The sequence below is a fragment of the Hemicordylus capensis genome, chromosome 2 (assembly GCF_027244095.1).
Source record: "Hemicordylus capensis ecotype Gifberg chromosome 2, rHemCap1.1.pri, whole genome shotgun sequence".
NCBI classification, from domain to species: domain Eukaryota; kingdom Metazoa; phylum Chordata; class Lepidosauria; order Squamata; family Cordylidae; genus Hemicordylus; species Hemicordylus capensis.
In genome coordinates, this window is record NC_069658.1 from 97,430,230 (window position 1) to 97,450,493 (window position 20,264).

At 42.8% G+C, this 20,264-nt stretch overlaps 1 protein-coding gene across 12 annotated transcripts in view; it reads right to left on the reverse strand.

Annotated features, from left to right (window-relative positions):
* Nucleotides 1–20,264, reverse strand: part of NTRK2 (neurotrophic receptor tyrosine kinase 2) — a 270,371-nt gene that overhangs the window by 50,930 nt on the left and 199,177 nt on the right. For 11 of the 12 annotated variants that reach the window (XM_053302944.1, XM_053302943.1, XM_053302941.1 and 8 more), the window contains one exon: nt 2,271–2,401. In XM_053302944.1, the coding sequence (XP_053158919.1) occupies nt 2,271–2,401 (131 nt within the window). Of the gene's footprint in view, nt 1–2,270; nt 2,402–13,514; nt 18,940–20,264 lie in introns of those variants that run through there. The other variant, XM_053302949.1, reaches the window with a different exon arrangement.

The window sequence follows — 20,264 nt, forward strand, 5'->3', positions numbered from 1 at the left end:
CTCAACCTCCCTTATTTCCAAACAGGCAAAGCAGAGTGCTCGCTCGCTCTGTGTGTGCATCTCTTTCTGCATTTATGTGTGTGCACATGCAGGTCCTGTTTTCATATAAAATCAGATTTTTATGACTACTTTTACATTGAAAGTTCTTTGTTGATGCAAGATGAGAATATTGGCCATCCTCCCTCCCCCAGAAAGCACTGCATTTTGAGTTTTTTGTCTTCCCATAGGGCTCAATAGCAGTTATTTCCTAACATGCATGCACAATGGTGTTCTGGGTTGCCCAGCAACCACCAAGGAAGCATGTCAAAGATCCAGTGAATGAAAAGAAACCGTGACAATACTTGAACATTAAGTGAGATGATGCTCTCTTTTGGGGCAACTTGCTCAGCTTCTCCTCTGCCTAAAACCCTTCTGAAATTGACCTGTTAGTCACAAACTGCACATTTCAGCTACGAAGGATGAATTCTTTTTTTGCAGAAAAAAAATGGTTATTTCAGGTATTTCTTGGGAAATGAGGAAGCAGTGTATTTTCTGAAAAGTGTGTGTGTGTGTGTGGTATGTCTTCTTCCATTACTTGCTATATGTATGAAGGTGTCAGCTGTAAGAACAAAGGTACTTAATTGAATGATAGCTAAAGCATAACTGTAAAATCCGAGTTCCAGATCTGTCAGCTCTCATTCATGACAACTGGCACCCTGCTTGCAACTTCAAATTGCACTCAGTGAATATATGGGGGAGCGAAAATGCTGGCCCTGCTCTCACTCTCCACACATTCAGTAAAAGGTATGAACTGAGTCCTTTGTATGTACAACTGTTCACACACAGGTTCTTCCATGCACACAGAAAACCTGCAAAGGTCAGGGTCCCCAACCACATGCACAGAGCCTATGTGTGCATGCAAAGGACTCTGTTCATATTTTCCATGAACACACAGAGGTTGGGGAGAAGGCCAGTGGAAGTGATCCTGCTCTTCCCTCCATGTTTTCACTGAATGTGATTTGAACAGAGTGTCACATAGCTAGTCAAGGCTTTATTCTCTAAATGGGAACAGTAATGTATATCTGCAATATTCAGAAAAGGATTGCACATCCTTCATGAAACACTGCTGTCTTGGTTGAGCAACTTGTATGTAAGAGCAAATGTATTTGAACAACAGAGTTCTTTCCTGTCCCCATTAAGATCACTTTACATACAGTCCAGGTGCATAGGTTACCCATGTAGCAGGCTCGCATGCCTTCTCATGTATAACCTTTAACCTGAACTGCAACCTACAGTGCACCGTCTTGTTCACTAGGAATGGATTGTGTGCACATTCAGGTAGGTACTTTCGCACTAAGGTCTTAATTTTCATTATATTGTATACATGACAGGGACAACCTGGATAACCTACACATCTGGGTAATGAGTGAATGGGCCCATAAAGTACTCTATCCCTGGACAAAACTATAGAAGCAAATGCTTAGGAACATAGGAAGCTGCCATATACCAAGCCAGACCATTGATCCATCTAGTTTAGTATTGTCTACCCAGACTGGCAGAGGCTTCTCCAGTGTTGCAGGCAGGATTCTCTCTCAGCCCTATCTTGGAGATGCCAGGGAGGGAACTTGGAACCTTCTACATGCAAGCATGCAGTGCTCTTCCCAAAGTAGCTCCATCCCCTAAGGAGAATTTCTTACAATGCTCACATATGTAATGTCCCATTCATATGCAGCCAGGGGACAAGTCACACTTGCTACCACAAGACCAGCTCTCCACCCATAGCTTAGCTGAATCTGATTACTGAAACATGAGAGGAAATAGACACAGAGACATGTTAAAAGATGCAGGGAAAATGTGTATACATGAGACATGGAAAGATTTAGTGAGGGAGTGTGTGTAAAAGAGGGAGAGGGAGAGGGAACATGGTTAAACTGAGAATGTGATTAGCTGCATTCAGTGAGACATCTGTAGCAAACAATACTGGTTCATCAGGTCCAGTTATGGCATTTGTTAGTGATTCTAAGGCTCAACCCTGGAACATGTGAAGCAAGAGAGTTCTTTCAAACATATGCAGAGTTCCCTTTGCTCTTCACTTGAACCAGAATATGAGATTATGAGAACAGTTTCCATTGCTCTGGCAATTCTTTTCATGAGAAATCTCCTGAATTTCTATTAGTTTTTGTGATTGTTATCAGTGGTGGGCCAGCCTTCTATACAAACGGTTACCATTTAAACAATCAAATGGCAATAACTGCAACCATTAATTAGGAATAAAGATGCATCATTTTTACCTTCACTGCAACGAAGATCTTGTCCTGCTCAGGACACAGATTGTAACATTCAGCCAGAAAGACTTTCCCAAAGGCTCCTTCTCCTAACTCTCTTTTTAGAACAATATTGTGCCGTTTGATGTGCTGGACAACTGTAAAAAGCAGATAAAGTGAGGATTAGAAATGAAGTCCCAGAGGCAGCAAAAGGGTCCCCATGTAAAGGGCTAGCAGGTAGAAGAGGGCTTTCTGTTTAGGCTGGGCACTTCCCATCCTAAAACAGCCCCTGTGTTTCTGCTTGCTATGCGGCAGCTGCTTTCACATCAGCAAAAGTTGAGAAGTGGAACTGGCACAATGCTGAAGTGATGGGAAAGGCCTTATGAGGTGAAAAAGCCCCTGTCATGCAGCTATTCCAGGCACAGAGCTGGCACTCAGCCAGGAGCTGACTATACTCTCACCTGGGTACTACACATAACCTGCATCTCTTACAAAACCAGCATCTCTTAATCTTTTATTTATTTATTTATTAAAAATACAGTCCCATCTCTTCATGAGCAGCCAGAAGCTGACAAACACTGTGTGAACAAAGAATAATGCCATAAACAGGAGAACAATGGAAAGAATCAAGATAGACCCAGAGTGGGGGTGGTGGGGGGAGATACAAACCTAGTGAGCCAACTAGGCTATGTCCATATGAGTAGTCACTCCCCAGGCTGAAGACCTTAATTGGGTTTCCTTCGGCTACTATTTACATAGTAATTGAAGGAGAGAGTGAAAGAAAGTAAAGGATGACGGATCATAGAGTTGAAATAGGCCCTGTGGGACATCATGGCCAACCGCCTGCTTGGAGACAATACCTGGCCAACCTTTTGCTGAAAATTACCAAAGAATGAGATTCCACAGTCTTTCAAGGCAGCTAACATGCTACTGCTAAATTACACTTGTCCCCTAGGGATCACATGAGATCCTTGCAAAGACCCCTAAGTACTGGCATGCACCAGTGACCACTTGGTATATTCAGAAGACTACCGTCCTTTGTGTAGGTACTACCTGCACTGTGAAGATGGGGCTCTCCCTGATGTCCTAGATCAGTGGTTCCCAAACTGGGAGCCTCCAGATGTTGCTGAACTACAGCTCCCATCATCCCCAGCCATAATAAATTGTAGCTGGGGCTGATGGGAATTGTAGTTCAGCAACATCTGGAGGCTCCCAGTTTGGGAACCACTGCCCTAGATCATTATGTAGGCTGCAGCAGCCTACAAGATTTCATAGAGGCACTGGATGTGTGATGCATTCAGAGTTTTGCAGGGTAAGGAAAGTTCAAGTGGTAGCAGAGAGGAAATTAATTGGTTTATTATTTGAGCATTATTTTTGTTTAATTAATAGTTTATTGAATGTTTTTCTCATAACAAGTAACAATATTGTCTCACAAGAGTTGCTCCAGGACTTTGGAATGTGCTCCCAAAGAAATTAAAACCACTTCATCTCTGGATGTTTAAAAGAAAAATCCAAAAACATACTTGTTTAATCAGACTTCTAGTCCATACGTTTTAAAGTTTTTAGGTTATTTCTATTTTTTTTAACTGTTTTAATTGATTTTTGGTGGAGCTACAGCAGTTAAACTGGATATTACCAACATGTTTGTAGTGTATCCCTTAACAATACCTCAAGTTTGAGGTATTAACTGACAATACATTTGTCAGTTTGAAAGTAGTTGCAGTGACTTGCAAGTATTGGATTTTTTTTTTTCAACAATATTTGGAGAAGAGGCAACAAAACTGTGCTGTTGGGATCTGTAAAAAATAAGAGTGTATGGATTAGGGTTAAAATATTTAGGGGGAAATGCATTCATTCTCAGTGGGATTGAAGAGCCCTATTCATGTTATGTTCAATGCATGTTCAGTCTGTACACAGTGTACAAATGTGCAGGTTTGTATGCATAAACAGTTATCCACACATTATGTTCAATGCCATTTATAGAAGTGCATTTACTGTTTGTACTCTGCATTTGAGGGGCCTTGGACCCAGGTTCAACTGAATGAATGTACAATCATTCACACTAAAACATGTCTAAAACTGTGTACAGACATCTGCTTGCACAAAGAAAGTAATGTCTGAATGGGGCTGTTAGTCATCCAGGGACGTCTCTGATCATCAGGGCCGAGTGAGCTCTGCGGGAACAATTCTGGGCACTGCTGCTTCAAGAAATAAATTAAAAGGAGATAAACACTGAAACAGACCATGCTTTCTCTCTTGTCACTTCTGTATTTTTAAAATTTATTTTAGCAGCTGCTCCCCTTTATTACACAGCAAAGGAAATTTCTGGAAGGAGAAGGAAAAAATCCACATGATCCAGGAAGATAAAGTATGTCCTCTTTTAATTAAATCCAAACTACACTGTGGCTCTGGTTGCTTGCTCCTCTTAAATTAAACTGCCACTTACTCCGTCTGTTTCATTCAACAACTGGGATAAAGAAGATATTTCATTCTCGCAAATATGATTTATGCTTTTGCTCTGAGGTAAGAAGGGGAGAGGGGGAATCATACAAGATGGAGTGATATGGCCAACAGAGCTTATGCAATTGTCAGCCAAAGGAATGTGTTGCCAATAGACCTTCAGTTCTGGATCCCGAAGCATTTGCTTTGAAGTCTAGGGTGGTTTTCCCCCACCCCCAGCACTTGCAGTAGGAAAACAGAAATAAAAAAGATTTAGTGCTGAAAATGCTGTATCAGATTGAATACTTGGCTGCTGTATATGCCACCAACTATACCAAGCAACTGTTTCTATTTTACAGTTGCTCGCTTTCGATTGGAGCAGAAGCATAAAAGGGGAATAAAGGATATGGTGACAGTGGGTCATATTGTACTGTCTGTACTGTATTTGCTTTCCTTGTACTTTGCCTAGATGGTTCCGGAATGACAATGGATGGGCTGGTTCAGTCAATACTGTTCCTGCTCATGAAATTAGGAAGGGGGCATGGGAAGAGTGCATCCTTTGGATGTCCTCTGTGGATGTCATAACAGCCTCTTGGCATATCCTTTTATCATATGGGGGTCCGTTCATCCGAATGGCCCCCTTTCCCAAACTCTAAATATGTCTTTAATAAGGCACTTGTAGCATGTATAGAGGGGCTATTTGGATGTACAGCCCCTTCATGTGGTTAAAGGATCTGTCGGGAGGGCATCAGGATGTCTGTCATGATGGGTAGGGATGTGTGAATTGATTCACATACAAATCAATTTGTACTCAAATCTAGCTGATTTGGGTGATTTGAAGATAGAACAAATCAGGAGCAAAATGTGTGGTCGATATTTTTCAAGAGTGTGGATTCTTTGTGTACTTTTCCTCAATGAATTCCTATAAGAATTCATTACACACTTTCATTTCTTCTATTCATTTTGACTGTCTTTGGACAGTGCCAGCTGTCAACTGCCATGTGCCAACTACACCCCTCTCCCACCAACAAGGCAGTGGGGTACTACTCAGTTTATTTTCTAGGAATGTTTTCAAATATTTAGACTCTTTGGTATCTAATAACCTTTCCTCATAACAAATCCCTATGAGGATTCATTACACACCAAAGAGTCTAAACACCTCCAAAAAATCCTAAAATATATATTGAGTACCCAGTGGCTTGGGGTTTGGGGGATAGTTGGCACATGGGATGCCACTAATTCCCCATCCACAAAGCAGTGGGGTCAAAATGAACAGAAGAAATGAAGGTGTAGACTGAAGACACCAAAGAATCTAAACACTTCAAAAAATCCTTAAAAATAAACTGAGTATCCCTGTGTGTGTGGAAGGGGTGTGGTTGACACATGGCAGTTGACAATTGGCACTGTCCAATGACAATCAAAATGAACTGAAGAAATGAAGGTGTATAATGAATCATCACAGGGATTCATTATGAGGAAAGGTTATTAGACACCAAAGAATCTAAACATTCCAATATTCCTAAAAGTAAGCTGAGTACCCCACAGCCTTACAGGTGGTGGTGGGGATGTAGTTGGCACCTGGCAATTGACAGTTGGTACTGTCCAATGGCAGTCAAAATGAACAGAAGAAATAAAGGTGTGCAATGAATCCTCATAGGGATTCATTATGAGGAAAAGTTATTATACACCAAATAATCCAAACACTTGATAGATAGATAAACTTTATTACAATCGTAAATCAGACTGGTCCAAACACTTGAAGAATAGTGACTGCACATATTTCTCCATAACCTCACTTCTACAAGGGCTAGAGCTTAGCTTTTTCTTTTTTCTTTTCTTTTCTTTTCTTTTCTTTTCTTTTTTTTTTTGCTTTTTTTTAAAGCTGGGAATCCATGATAGGACAACTTTGAATCCCCGTTATTTCCTATGGTAGAAATATACAAAATCAGTAAAAACTAAAAGAAAATAATTAAAAATCAGCCAAGTGCCCCACTGCCTTGAAATTTGGGTGGTATGTGGCACTCATGGGGACCTACCCACCACCGAATTTGGCACCCATAGGATGTTTATAAGTGCTCCAAATCGATATGAAATGGAATCAAATCAAATCCAAATAGAATCTGAGGTGATTCAGGGGGAGAAATTCGGACACAAAACAAATCAGGGGTGATTTGATTCAGGCACAAATCAAATTGAAAAAAATCAAACCATGCACATCCCTAATGATGGGCATGCTGTCAGCCTGTCCCCTTCTTAATTATGTGGGCAGGGATGGTATTATCCTTATCAGTCCAAGATTCCACTCACATATTCAACATGAGGGCCTGGCTTTACTGGGGAAAGTAAATCTGGGACTGCAACTCTGCATTCCAGCTTACTTGTGAATATGCCTCGTGGAGCAGAATAGTTCTGTGAACATAAGAAGCTGCCTTATACTGAGTCAGACCATTGGTTTTTTAGCCCAGTATCATCTTCTTTGGCCAAGCAGCAGCTACTCAGTGCTTCAGGCAAGGACCGCTCCTTCTACCTGCTACCAGAGATCTTACAGTTGGAGAAGCAAGAAACGAACTTGGGACTTTCTGCTTGCACTCTATCATGGACCTATGGCCCTTCCTATAGAAACATACAGTGGACATACATACAGTCTTAATATGTATCAAGTCTTTCCCTTGCTACGGAGCACTGACTCCAAATGGAGCACTGACCATTTGGCAAGAAGAAATGCCCATTGGATTTGCCAGACAGGAGCGAGCACTGATATTTGGTCATGTGACTCACTGGCAGGTGAATCTCAACCATGCATTCAGCTTCTTCATATGATTTAGATTAATATGATTTAGAGAGTGATGGCCCAGTAGCAACACGAACATCACCCTTGCTCTGCACCTAGGCATGTGTCAGTCTCTTTTTTATTTCCCCGAGCTGATCATTACAACACTGTGTGCCAAACAGCCATCACTACAGAACAGGAGCTGCCCAAACACTTCCGTAGGACAATGCATGAAGGTTTATTGGCTGATTTATCACATTATAATGAACTCACCCACAGCATTCCATAGCATGGGAAGCAGGAGAGGATAGACACTGGCTTGAACAGTTTGTTCCAATACATTGGAAGAGGGGGCAATCAGGGGAATTCTTACCCACATTTGCACCCCCTTCCTCCCCACACACGGTCCACTGTTGCTTAAAAAGTGGGCACTAGGCAAGCACCCAAAGCTCTTGGTATTCACAGAAGGGCACAGGTCCAACCTTACAGCAGATGCAAGAACTTGCTGAATAAGGGCATGTATGGATAAAGTGGGGAAGAAAGATCAGGAATGGCCAAATAAATATTAATCAGCCATGACTTACTCAATTAGCCGAATCAATGACAATATTCCTTAAATGTTTTGAAGTTGGACCACCTTCTAAACCCCCCCCCCCCACTTCTCAGTCTAACTATCTTTTCTGCAGTTCAGCATGTGAAAATTCATGTGAGAATTCAGGGCTAGCCTTAGACCAGGACTGCTCAACTTCAGCCCTCCTGCAGATGTTGGCCTACAACTGTCATAATCCTTGGCTATTGGCCATTGTGGATGGGGATTATGGGAGTTGTAGTCCAAAAACAGCTGGGGAGGGCCTAAGTTGAGCAGGCCTGCCTTAGACCATGTGGCACCCCAGGCAAGTTTTATCACCCCTCCATTTTGTTAATTTTTGAATACCTTATTTCCGTGTTGCATTTGTAGTCCCTTCACAGCTTTGATGCACAGTACAAGCATCATTTATCCCTCTCCTACAAGACAATACATTTGTATGCATAGATCCATACATATGTATTTATTCATGTCATCAAGACAAATCTGTTTCCTTTAAGTGCCAAGGAATCTTTTCATTTTAAGAATAATGGAAATGCCTGTATCACCAGGAAGTTGTCTCCATCGCTGTCTGACCCTGTGGAGTTTTCACAAGCACTCTTTTCTCTTACATTCTTTTCTGAGTCACCAGGGAGCTTTGGGTTGGTCAGGAATTTGAACCTGGCTCTCCTCAGTCTAGCACTCTAGCCACTGCATCACACTAAGGCTGACAAAAATAGCACTCCCCATTGTTGGTGGTCCATTTGCAGGTGTCACAAATGGAGGAGCTGCTTGGCATTTTCAAAAGCAAAACATTTGACACCATCACAAGCAGAAATCCCCTGAAACCATGTAGGAATTTTGTGGGCCTACTTATTTTTCCAGTTTGCCCCTCCCACACACACACCCAACTTTCCCCAAAATTCATCTCTGTGAATTTTCAACTCGTCCCAAATCACACTGGTGTTGTGGCCTTACGCTGATTGCATAGGTGTGTGCAAGGATTGTGGATAATGATATTAACCCAGATATCTTCTTAGAACTGGACATCTCTAACTCCTTCCTAAAACCACATGTAGTGGGCAGTTAGGAAGCCACATCCATGAACTGAATGTGAATTGTATTTCTGCCAATGCATATGCAACCCAGACAGGATTAGTTAGACAAGTGGTAGGGGAGAAGGATATCTTGGCTTAGGATCCTATCCCTCCCTGGAACATTGCGCCCTCCCACCACATATTCCATACCTCAAGGGAGCCTTCCCCATTTTGAAAACCTAGACCAGGTCTGCTCAACTTCGGCCCTCCTACAGATGTTGGCCTATCACTCCCATAATTTCTGGCTGCTGGCCACTGTGGATGGGGATTATGGGAATATGGTAGTCCAAAAACAGCTGCGGGGGGGCTAAGTTGTCCTAGACTTTAATATGAACCACTGTTCTCATAAGTAGAATGAACTGGCATTTCTGACTTATGAAGAACCCATAATTTTGCAGCGATTGATAGAACACAAGTAGAAGCATTCTATAAAAGGGTCACAGAAGCTACTACAAAGCATGCATGCATCGCTCACTTTTGCTCATCACTGCTGCATTTGAATCTTCCATTCTCAGTTGCTGTGGATTGAATGAAATGTATCCTGGGTCTCTTCAGGCAAGCAATATGTGTGTTTTCCTTATCTGCCTATCATCAGTATAATTCTGCCAGTTTTCATCATTTATTTTCAATAGGCCTGCAGGCTTTATTAAAGATAGTTAAGTGTTACAGATTATTAAAGGGCCAAAGTATTATCTGGCCCAATCAAAGTATCAGAAAATGGATCAACAAGCTTTCAAGTTCTCCAAAAGGCTTCATCAGGTTGAGTGGTAAGCAAAACAAAGAAGTAAGGCAAGGCTGGCTCTGGGTTTGAGGAGGGCTCTCAGCAAAGTGCCCTCCAGTTGGCTCTAGGGTTTGTGGGGTGTGTGTGTGTGTGTGTGTTATCCTGCAGCAGATGTTTTCCCCCTGTCAAATGTCTTAATATTGAAAAAGAGTGGCAAAGCTCCTCCACAACAGCTGTAATCTACCACCACCACCCAATGCCCCAGAATGACACTAGGTCATTCTGGGACATTCTATGGGCAAAACAAAATGGCAGCCACTAACTGAATTTCAGCTGCCAGAGTCTAAACCTCAGGAGCAGGGGAACAGACATAAAGATGCAGTGGGCTCTGCTAAGTATGATGAAAAATGACCAGTGTCATCAATTTGTAACAACCTTAAGATGGAGTGCTGGCCGCTTTGTGCAGATTTAATTAGCCTCCACTAGGCGTGAGACAGATTTCAGTTGCACTGAGAGCTTTTGCAACACAAAAACAAAAATGGCCCTTCCACATTTTTTAAAAAATATAGGTTTACATTATGGGCAACTTTTTAGTGATGGAAGAAGGGCTTCAAGTCCACAAGGAGCTTCAATGTCCCTGCATTGAAGGCTTCCTTGTGCAGCAGATCGAGTGGGGGGGGGGATTTGAGTCTCTTCCCTCCTTCCAAAGGCCCCTTGAACTTATATAAATATGTATCTGAGGGCTGTGTGATCCTCAGGTACACACCTATAATAATGCAAAGAGCTTTTGGAGAGAAGGGAGAGATGGGAAATTTGCTCTCCTTCCTCTCTGTATCCATTGTGCAAAGAAGCCTCCAGCACAGGGACGCTGAGGCCTTCTTGTGGACCTGCAGTGCCCCACAGCCCCTCTTCAGTCTCCAGAAAGCTGCAGCATGTCAGCCATCATGTCATGTCCCTTCAAACCACATACAAATTGTAGATAGCTGTGTTGTTCTATTAGACAAAAGGCCAAAAATCACAGTAGAGCAACATCTTTAATAGGTCAAAATAAAGTATCACAAAGAGGTCGGCAAACTTTTGAATTCTCTGGAACTCTTCATCAGAGCGAAACAAAAGACGGGCGGGGAAAATAAATTTGGGCATGATGACTTTGGCTTTTGGGCTTTTGTCTAGTGAACTAAAATTACTGTCTCCACCTTTTGTAGACATGGATATCACTTGTTTCCTCATCACTTAATTATTTAGTTTATTTACTGCTTTACTACACTTTTTCAGCACGTGTAACTACTCAGAACTTGAAGGATGGTATCCAGATGTGTGAATGGACTCCACTGAAAAGCACTGTGTCAAGAGTACATTGGGAGATATGAAAGTTTTACGTGGGATGGTTCATTCTCACATGCAAATCATCATTTGAAGCTGCTTTTACCAAGAGATGGACATGCATGTGTGAAACAGTCAATGTTATCTTCAAAGTCCAAGAGTATAGTCTGAAGGTTCCTGCTGCAGCCACCTCCCTAAAGCTGAGCAGATCTGGGTTTGGTCAGTGCCTGGACAAGTGACTGTCTGGAAACTCCATGTATAAACTCCTTGGGCAGCTTCACAAGTAATGACAACAAGGAAGTTGGTGGGAACCAGAAGATCCAGGGAAGTGCATGCTACCAGTGTGAGCTGCAAGTTGCAACCATTTCATGACATCTGAAGTGGCCAAGACCAGATCACCAGGGTTCCCTCTGCCACCCAACCTGACTTCAAATCTTGGTTACAAAGGCTGAGTGAATGTAGGCATCAGAGGAATCTGACATGGACAATCTGACATTGGCAGCTCCAGATGGCACAAAATGGCTGCAATTTGTGGCTTGTGTTGGGAGCACATGTTCTGCAGGACTCTGGTTCCTGCCAACTTACTTGCTGTCATTACATATGAAGCTGCCCCCCGAGTTTCCCAGAAGTGTTATAAAGAAGTAAAAGTTAGCAAGCTCTTCTAATGGCACCTTCTCAGGGCTGCATTGTGCTTCTCCAAGCTCTGTGTGACACACTGAAATGCAGACACACTGTAGGCTAATCTGTTACAGATTGTGCTGTTATTTATTTATTGAATCCATTTGTATATCTCACCTTTAAAATATAATTTCATGAGGCGGGGTACATTTAAAAGTGGGAATGACCCACACAAAAAGAAGTACAATAAAATATTAAAACAACAAAATACAATACAATAAAACAAACAGCATTAAAGCAGCAAGACTGTTTAAAAAAAAGCAGCACAAAAATCAATAAGGTCTGTTAAAGCATAAAATGTGAGGGATCTGACAGACCTCCCCGGGGGAGGATGTTGCACAACTGAAGTGCTGTCACAAACAAGGCCCTGTCTCTGGTAACCGCAAATTGAACCTGAGTTCGTGGTGGGCCAGAGAGCAGGGGTTTTAATGGTGGCCTTAGTGTCCACATGAGGCCTGAAATGAATTTGCTCCACAAAATTCTCCTGTTTCAATTTCATGGTTGAAAACGCAGCAAACATCCTAGCATGACATCTGACAATGTTTTATATTTCAATACTTGATATTTGACAGTATTTGGTAGTTGACAATGGAACTTAGTAGCTGACAGCATTTGATAAGTGACATGAAACCACTGGCTGGCATACTTCACAAGGGGACGTCAGCCCAGTAATGTTGCATGCATGCAAGTTGCTCAAATAGTGCAAACTCAAAAAATGTACAAATGTTACACAAAAGTAAGCCCACTAGAAATAATAGGCTTACTATTGTGTAACAGCATTTGCACATTCGCTTGTGCAACTTGCATGTACACAATGTTACTGGGCTAATGTACTCTTGTTCAGTATGTCAGGCACAGTTTTTGATTGCTGCCATGCAACATCATTTTCATTTTTGGCAATTGACATGCAATGGTATTTGGCAGTATCCGATAGTTGGCATGGCATGGCATTTAATATCAGACACAATTTGCTGGTTGATAGTTTATAGCATTTGATGTTTGACAAAAACAACAACCAACCATTGAAAAATGTGTCACGTGAATTGCATCCAACTTAGAAGTCTGTGACTGAAATTTCAAAATCTGGTTTCATCAAATTTCATCCCCCAGCCCCCAAATCTGATTTCAGTTCTGGTTGAAGCATTTAATAAACCATCTGAGTTTTATATTTGTGTTTTCAGTTCTTTGGGGGGCTGTCTACTCCCTTACTGTGTGGCGTCTTCAGATGGGCACACATTAAGGCAGATTTCTTTTTGTTTGAAATGAGAGGGTGCCCAGCAGCACAAGTCTTTCCTGCTGCAAAACCTTCTGTCTTTTAGGTGCAGGCGGGATATTGTGGTTGGGCCTTCATTGTAAATGTTTTGATTTTCAGATCCAGATTAGGATGTGATCTAGGCCTTTTGGAGCCACTGTGCATAGTGAAGATCATTAGCCAACAACAAACAGGAACAATTAAAGAGCTAGAAATATCAGTTGTGTCTATGTGGTTTACATTCTATGCAATCAGCCATGGATCCGAGGGAGAGGCATGCTTGCTGCTTTTGCGGCACTTTAAATCCCACTGGTGTTGCTACCAAAGGCAGGGAGGCTCCATGCCTACTAAGAAGTGCATTATTGAACTTCCAACAGTACTTTGTAGGCATGGAGCCTCCCTGCCTTTTGTAGCAGCACTGGTGGGGTTTAAAGTGCTGGGGAAGCCGTGAGCGTGCTTCTCCCTTGGGTTGGGGCTTACTGTGCAGAATGTAAGCCACTATTCCTGCAGTCCAAAGCAGCTGTGACAGATCTGAAGACTAAGCAGTCAGTAAAGGCAATATTTTTGACCATTAAATAAGGTAATTTTATGTTTTCCTCAAGAGAGAAAATGCATTTTAAAAGAACGCTTGAAAAGAAATGTTTTAAGAACTTTAGGATGTGCAGCCCAATCCTATACTTATTTACACTGATGTCCCATGACCTTCAAGGGGATTCACTCCCAGGTAACTGCAAAGGATTGTATGAACTCACTCTAACAGGCACTGTACAACATGGCAATATTGTACCATCTCTTCTACGATCATAAATTCATTACTGTGAACAAAGTTGAAGAGTAATAATTTAAACTAAGTCTGTAAGTAGGTGTGAAATGGGATCTGAATAGTTGGTCCTGGGACTGTTCAGCATTTTCATGAAATTATTTAGATGAAGAATCATGTGCTTCATTTGGAATCACAGAAATGGGCAAAGCATTGCAAAACCACCCTAAAACTCCCTGTGCAGCCTAACTTTGTATATGTTAACTCAAAAGTAAGTCCCACTCTGTTCAAATAGATTTACTAATGGGAAAGTGTGCGTATGATTGAAGCCTGGCAGCACAATCCTATGCTTTCTTGCTCAGACGGGAGGCCCATTGAGTTCAATGAGACTTACTCCCAAGGGCATAGGATTGCAGCCTTCGTTTTAAAGTGATTCACCAAACATATATCCAAAGTCTACTTATGTGTGTGAAAGTAGCTGCATCGTTCTTTGGGTCCTGGCCTATAAGAGCAATGAAACAGATTGCCTAAGAGAAAATGTGACATTTTCCTTAGATTGACAATAGGCTTGATTTGTGGAGGATCTGTTCTTATGGCTAACACAGATGTGACCAGGGCTGTCCTCAGGGCATGGCAAGCAGGGTGACAGCCCCAGGTCCCGCTCTTTTAACCCGCATTAGAATTAACTGGAAGGGGCCCCTGTACTGGCTGATTTGCCCCGCACCCCGCCAGGGCTCTCTAAGGACAGCCCTGGATGTGACATGGGAGATGTTTTATCAGGTCTTCTGATTGGCTTAGAGGGATTGTTGAACTCTTTTCTCCACACCATTTCCTTAACCCAAGTACCTCTCCTGTGTCTTGCCTATATGTTTTGTTTAGCTGGGTTCGTAGCATGTGTATACTTTAGATTTAAATTGGGAAAACAGTGTGGGGTAAACACCCCAGCATTCTTGCTCCAGTTAAAACTGGAGCTTCCTCCAGATGTTGTGAAGTAAAACAAACAACAAACCATCAGGAGATGCAATCACAGAGCTCCTTAATCAGGTCTGTTCTGGCCCTTAGATCAGAAAGCTGATGCACTTACTAGTGGCAGTACATTGACATTCTCCATCTTCATGCTAAGGTTGCAAAATAAATTTTCATTATAAAGTGCACAAGAACTCTGTCTTGCTTCTGAGCTATTGTAAGGGTGTGATTTAATTGTTAAGAAAGGAACAGGTTTCACAAATGTTTATAGAAATCTTTTTGCCAGTTTCAGGGGAACAGAGTAAAAACATATAACATCCAAACAAGGGAAGTCACAAGGAGGAAAGTGTTTGGGATGCAGTTGGAAGATTCCTTTCTACAACATCCTTTAAATTAGGGGTGTGCATTTTGGAATTTTCTTGTTTTGATTTGTATCCGAATCAAAACACCCCCGTTTTGTTTTGTACCCAAATTTTCTGAATCCGAATCAGCCCTGTTTTGTTTTGTAGCCGAATTTTCCGAATCCGAATCCTAATCGATTTGGATTTTTAAAAAGGGTCCCAGGGCAAAAAGAGTGGGTGGTGGTGGTAGTGTCCAATGGGTGGAAGCTACCACCCAAATTTCAAAGGAATTGGGCAAAGGGCTGAATTTGGTGAATTTTTAAAGTTTACACATCTTTAAGAATTTTCCCATAGGGAATAATAGGGATTCCAGCAAATGTATCGCTTCAAATCAAGGGGAAAGGGATGACCCAGAGCGGAGTGTGGTGGGTGGTAGTGCCCAATGGGGGCAAGGAAACTTCCAGAATTATCTCAAAAGAATTAGGAACATAGCAAACTGCCATATACTGAGTCAGACCATTGGTCTATCTAGCTCAGTATTGTCTTCACAGACTGGCAGCGGCTTCTCCAAGGTTGCAGGCAGGAATCTCTCTCAGCCCTATCTTGGAGAAGCCAGGGAGGGAACTTGAAACCTTCTGCTCTTCCCAGAGCAGCTTCATCCCCTGAGGGGAATATCTTGCAGTGCTCACACATCAAGTCTCCCATTCATATGCAACCAGGGAAGATCCTGCTTAACTATGGATACAAGTCATGCTCAACCACAAGACCAGTTCTCCTCTCCACTGGGCAAAGGGCTGATCTTTTGTGAATTGTTGAAGTTTACGTGTCTTTTAAGATTTCTCCCATAGGGAATAATGGAGGTTTCAGCAGCCCCATAATTCCACTTGGGGGGCACTGGGGTTTCCCAGAGTGAGGGGTCGTGTAGTGCACATAGGGTGCCAACCACCTCCATACCCACAAGCCTGTGGGGTACTGGGTTTTGTGTTTCTGAGGTGTTCATTGTAGATTCTCTGGTAGTATATGAGATTTTCAGTGAAAAACAAGAATCCACTCTTATATGCTACCAGAGAATCTACACTCAGAACACCACAGAAACAACAGAACCCAGCACCCCATGGGTTAGCAACCCTTCCCCTGGCCAATGTGGGGTCACTAAAGAGTGGAAAGAAGCAAAAGAGCCAATGGGGAACAAGGAGGGAATTGTCAGCAGGTCAGCCCATGCTTTAGGTCACCGATCAGAAGGCTGGAAGGGTGGGAAATTCAAAGAGATGTCAAACACAAAATGGAGACTGACTCAGAGATCACCACAAAATGGAGGTCCGAAAGAACAAAACATTTTGTAGCCGAAACAGGGATGTATTGTTTTGTATACAAAACCTTTGGATCTGGAAAATGGGTGTTTTGTTTTGTCTACAAAACTCCCGAAACAGGCTGTTTTGGGTACAAAATGTTTTGTATCCGAAAAGTTTCGCACATCCCTACTTTAAATGTCTCTAGATGTTAAGAACATCAGCATACACATGAAATCATGTGAAAAGTGAGGTCAGTTGGGCTAGGTTGGGCCAGGGCTGGCCCAAGACTTACTTGTACCTAAAGGGAGGTGCCAAGTGCTGTTGCCACCAGCCCCTTACCCAGTAGTGTGCAAAATGCTGCCCTCTGCCACTCATCACCTCTGCTTCATCTCTTCCTACACTCCCTGCATTCGGAAAGGAGTGTTTCTATCCCACTATTCATTTCCACACTTCTGTTCTGTTCCCCTCTTTCTTTCTTTTTTAGATTCAGGAAGGAAGAGGAGAATGAGCAGCAACTGTGGGAAGCAAGGATGGAAGATGGGAAACATTCAATGGCACCTCCGGAGCTGAACATCCAGATGGGCTGGATGGCTGACAACCAGGGCTAGCAAAGCATGCTCATGGGAAGCAATTTCCAACCATATCCCTTGTTCCTGAAAACACCTCCTGCAACCCAGAAGCAGGTCTCTGAGGGTCATGAGGCCACCTCCAGCCTCAGAGGCAAGATGCCTCGAAATACCAGTTGCAGAGAAGCAACAGAAAGAAAGAGGGCATGCCCTCATCTTTTGCCTGTGGGCTTCTCAGAGGCATCTGGTGGGCCACTGTGTGAAGCAGAATGAAACAGGATGCTGAACAGATGGGCCTTGGGCCTGATCCAGCAGGGCTTTTCTTATGTTCATGAGCCATCAGGGACCTATTTCTGGATCACAGAGAATACTTCCAGGGGCAGAAGATGCAGGTGAAAATCACACACACACCACCGCCCCCCGCCCCACATCGCCAAGTGAACCACAGTCCATCTACAATGCAGCAGCACCAGTACTTCATGAGAATCTCTGGTGCTTCCTTAGTCTGTATGTCAGTCACTTTATCTTATTTGTTTTAAGTGGAGTTAAGAGCACATTGGACTTTTAATGGGTTTTTAATGGTTGTTGCTTTTTGGTGTTCTATTATTTTATATTGTTTTAACTGATTTTAATGTAATGTTTATGGAATTTTATTGTATTTTAATTTTTGTAAACCACCTTGGCATACGTTTATGAGAGGTGATATAGAAATTTAACTATAAATATAAATAAAGAAAGTGATCTGGAGGAGACTCATTACATCAGTCTGGTTTTGGGACTGAAAATACCTTGGCTGCTCTAGTGGATGACTGGAACATAGGAATATAGGAACATAGGAAGTTGTGATATACTGAGTCAGGCCATTGGTATATCTAGCTCAGTATTGTCTTCACAGACTGGCAGTGGCTTCTCCAAGGTTGCAGGCAGGAATTTCTCTCAGCCCTATCTTGGAGAAGCCAGGGAGGGAATTTGGAACCTTCTGCTCTTCCCAGAGCAGCTCCGAATATCTTACAGTGCTCACACATCTAGTCTCCCTTTCATATGCAACCAGGGTGGACCCTGCTTAGCTAAGGGGACAAGTCATGTTTTCTACCACAAGGCCAGGTCTCCTCTGGTCAAGACTGGCAGCAGGAGATGGATACAGGACTGTGTCCCTGAATGCCTTGTAGGAATGGGGCTGGAGGACTGGGAGTATCCTGTTGCCTTACAGGATACCACAAGGATCTCTTTAATTTCCTAAACTAGGTGTGGCCATTCAGAGATTTTGGTTGGGGTATCATCAGTATGCTGATGAAATCTCTCTCTCTCTCCCTCTCTCTCTCCCTCTCCCTCCTGTGATTAATTAGATATTAACTAGATTAACTATATTTTTGTGCACATATGGAAACTTCATTCAAATGAAATGGAAGTCCTGTTGGGTGGGGGACTCAGGGCTTAGTATACAGTTTGTTTTGGAAAGGGCTGCACTCCCCTTCACATGTCAGATTCACAGCAGAGTTGTTTTTTAAAAAAAGAGGAATGACTGAGAAGATTAGATGAGGAAAGGGTAAAGTATCAGAAACTTTAGATAAAAGAGGCAGGAGTATGACTAAATGGTTCCTGTTCAAAAGAAAGGAAAGTCTCCAGACCTCAGTTAATCTGCAGCATTAATCAGATTTCCTCCCATTTTCCCACTTAAGCATTTTTCGGTACTGTTAATTCAGATTCATAAATCTTGAACAGCCTAGAGCAGTTGCTCAGCAACTGGCCAAACATTTGCTTGGAAAAAGTGCCGCTTAGCGGGTCTTTGCCGGCCACTGCTGAAATCTCTAATTCAGCAAGAAATTGCCATTTCCCTGTATCTGCCGATATCATAGCTGGATGCTGTCACAGCTTTGACCATCTTTTATATCGGGCACCCTTCCTCTGTGGTTTTCCTGCTTTAGTCTGGATTAAAAAACAGAAACAAAAAGAAACAATTAGCTTCCTGGTGAAAAGACACATTGCACAACCTTCGATGGCTGTTTTGCACCCTTTGAAACTATTGAACAGATTATTTCAAAGGCCTGCCCTCGGCCTCTTCTAGACGTTGGCCGTTTGCTCTCTAATTCAGAGCACGACAATCCATGTCACACATGTATGCTGGTTATAGGTAGAGTTTGGAAATGACACAGAATTGGGCAATAAACCCATTATGATCAAGCAGACAGTGTTAAAAGAAAGTATATTCCTTACTCAAAGGGGAAGAAGAAGAAGAAGAAGAAGAAGAAGAAGAAGAAGAAGAAGAAGAAGAAGAAGAAGAAGAAGAAGAAGAAGAAGAAAACAGGCCTTCACAGTTCAGATGACAAGTTGTATCAATGTATGTGTAGAAACGAAGATATGTGGGTATTTGCATGATGATCTTTTCAGATGCTATGACTTATTTCTTTTTGCCACAATTATGGAAAAAGTTCAAACTACTAGTTTGCCTCTCTATGATGAGTCATGACAGACAGTTGCCTTTTTGTATTTTACGGGGCTGGTGGCTTCCATTTGTGGAGCATCTACCTTAGGTGGTAAGAGGCAAAAATCTGACTACGGTACTGTGGTAACCTGTCACATGATAACAAATAGTATCAGTTTCACACATTTAGGCAGGGCTGACCTGCTAACGAGATTATGAGCCCTTTCTCACTGAGGGAGAGTGGGGAGGAAGGCTACAAGCACTTACCCCCCTGAAGATGATCCCTCTGCCTTTGCTGGGTGGGCAGTGAGGTGGCCACCTCAGACAGCAGATTGGCAGGAATGGTAATGGGAGTGCCCTGAGTCTTCTCCATAAGCTGCCTGCTGCACCATGCCCTGCCATATCTTCTAGAGCAGTAATGTCCGTGCTGCCTCTGCAACGTTCTTCTTCCCCCTTATCCTGCTCCTGGGGCAAGAGCAGACCAAGGAAGTGTGGAGGACTATACACTCCCTCCCACCTCAATTCACAGGGAGCTAGCTGGGAGAATTAGAGTAGGAAGAGAGGCAATAGCAGTAGCAGCTGCCACCAGCAGGTAACCAAAGTACAGAGTGGGAGAGAGCAACTCATGGTGTTCCCTGCACACTATGGCTAGGATGATTGAGATGGGGAGACTGGCATATGGTGGGAAGATTGGGTTGGAGAGACTTGGGTAAGGGCAGGGGGAGATTGGTGTCCAGTGTCCATTGCAGGCTGCAGGGATGGGGTGTGGCAGCTTTCACCATGGCAATTGAAGTGTCACTCAGTCTCTGAGAGACTGAGTTTGCCAAAT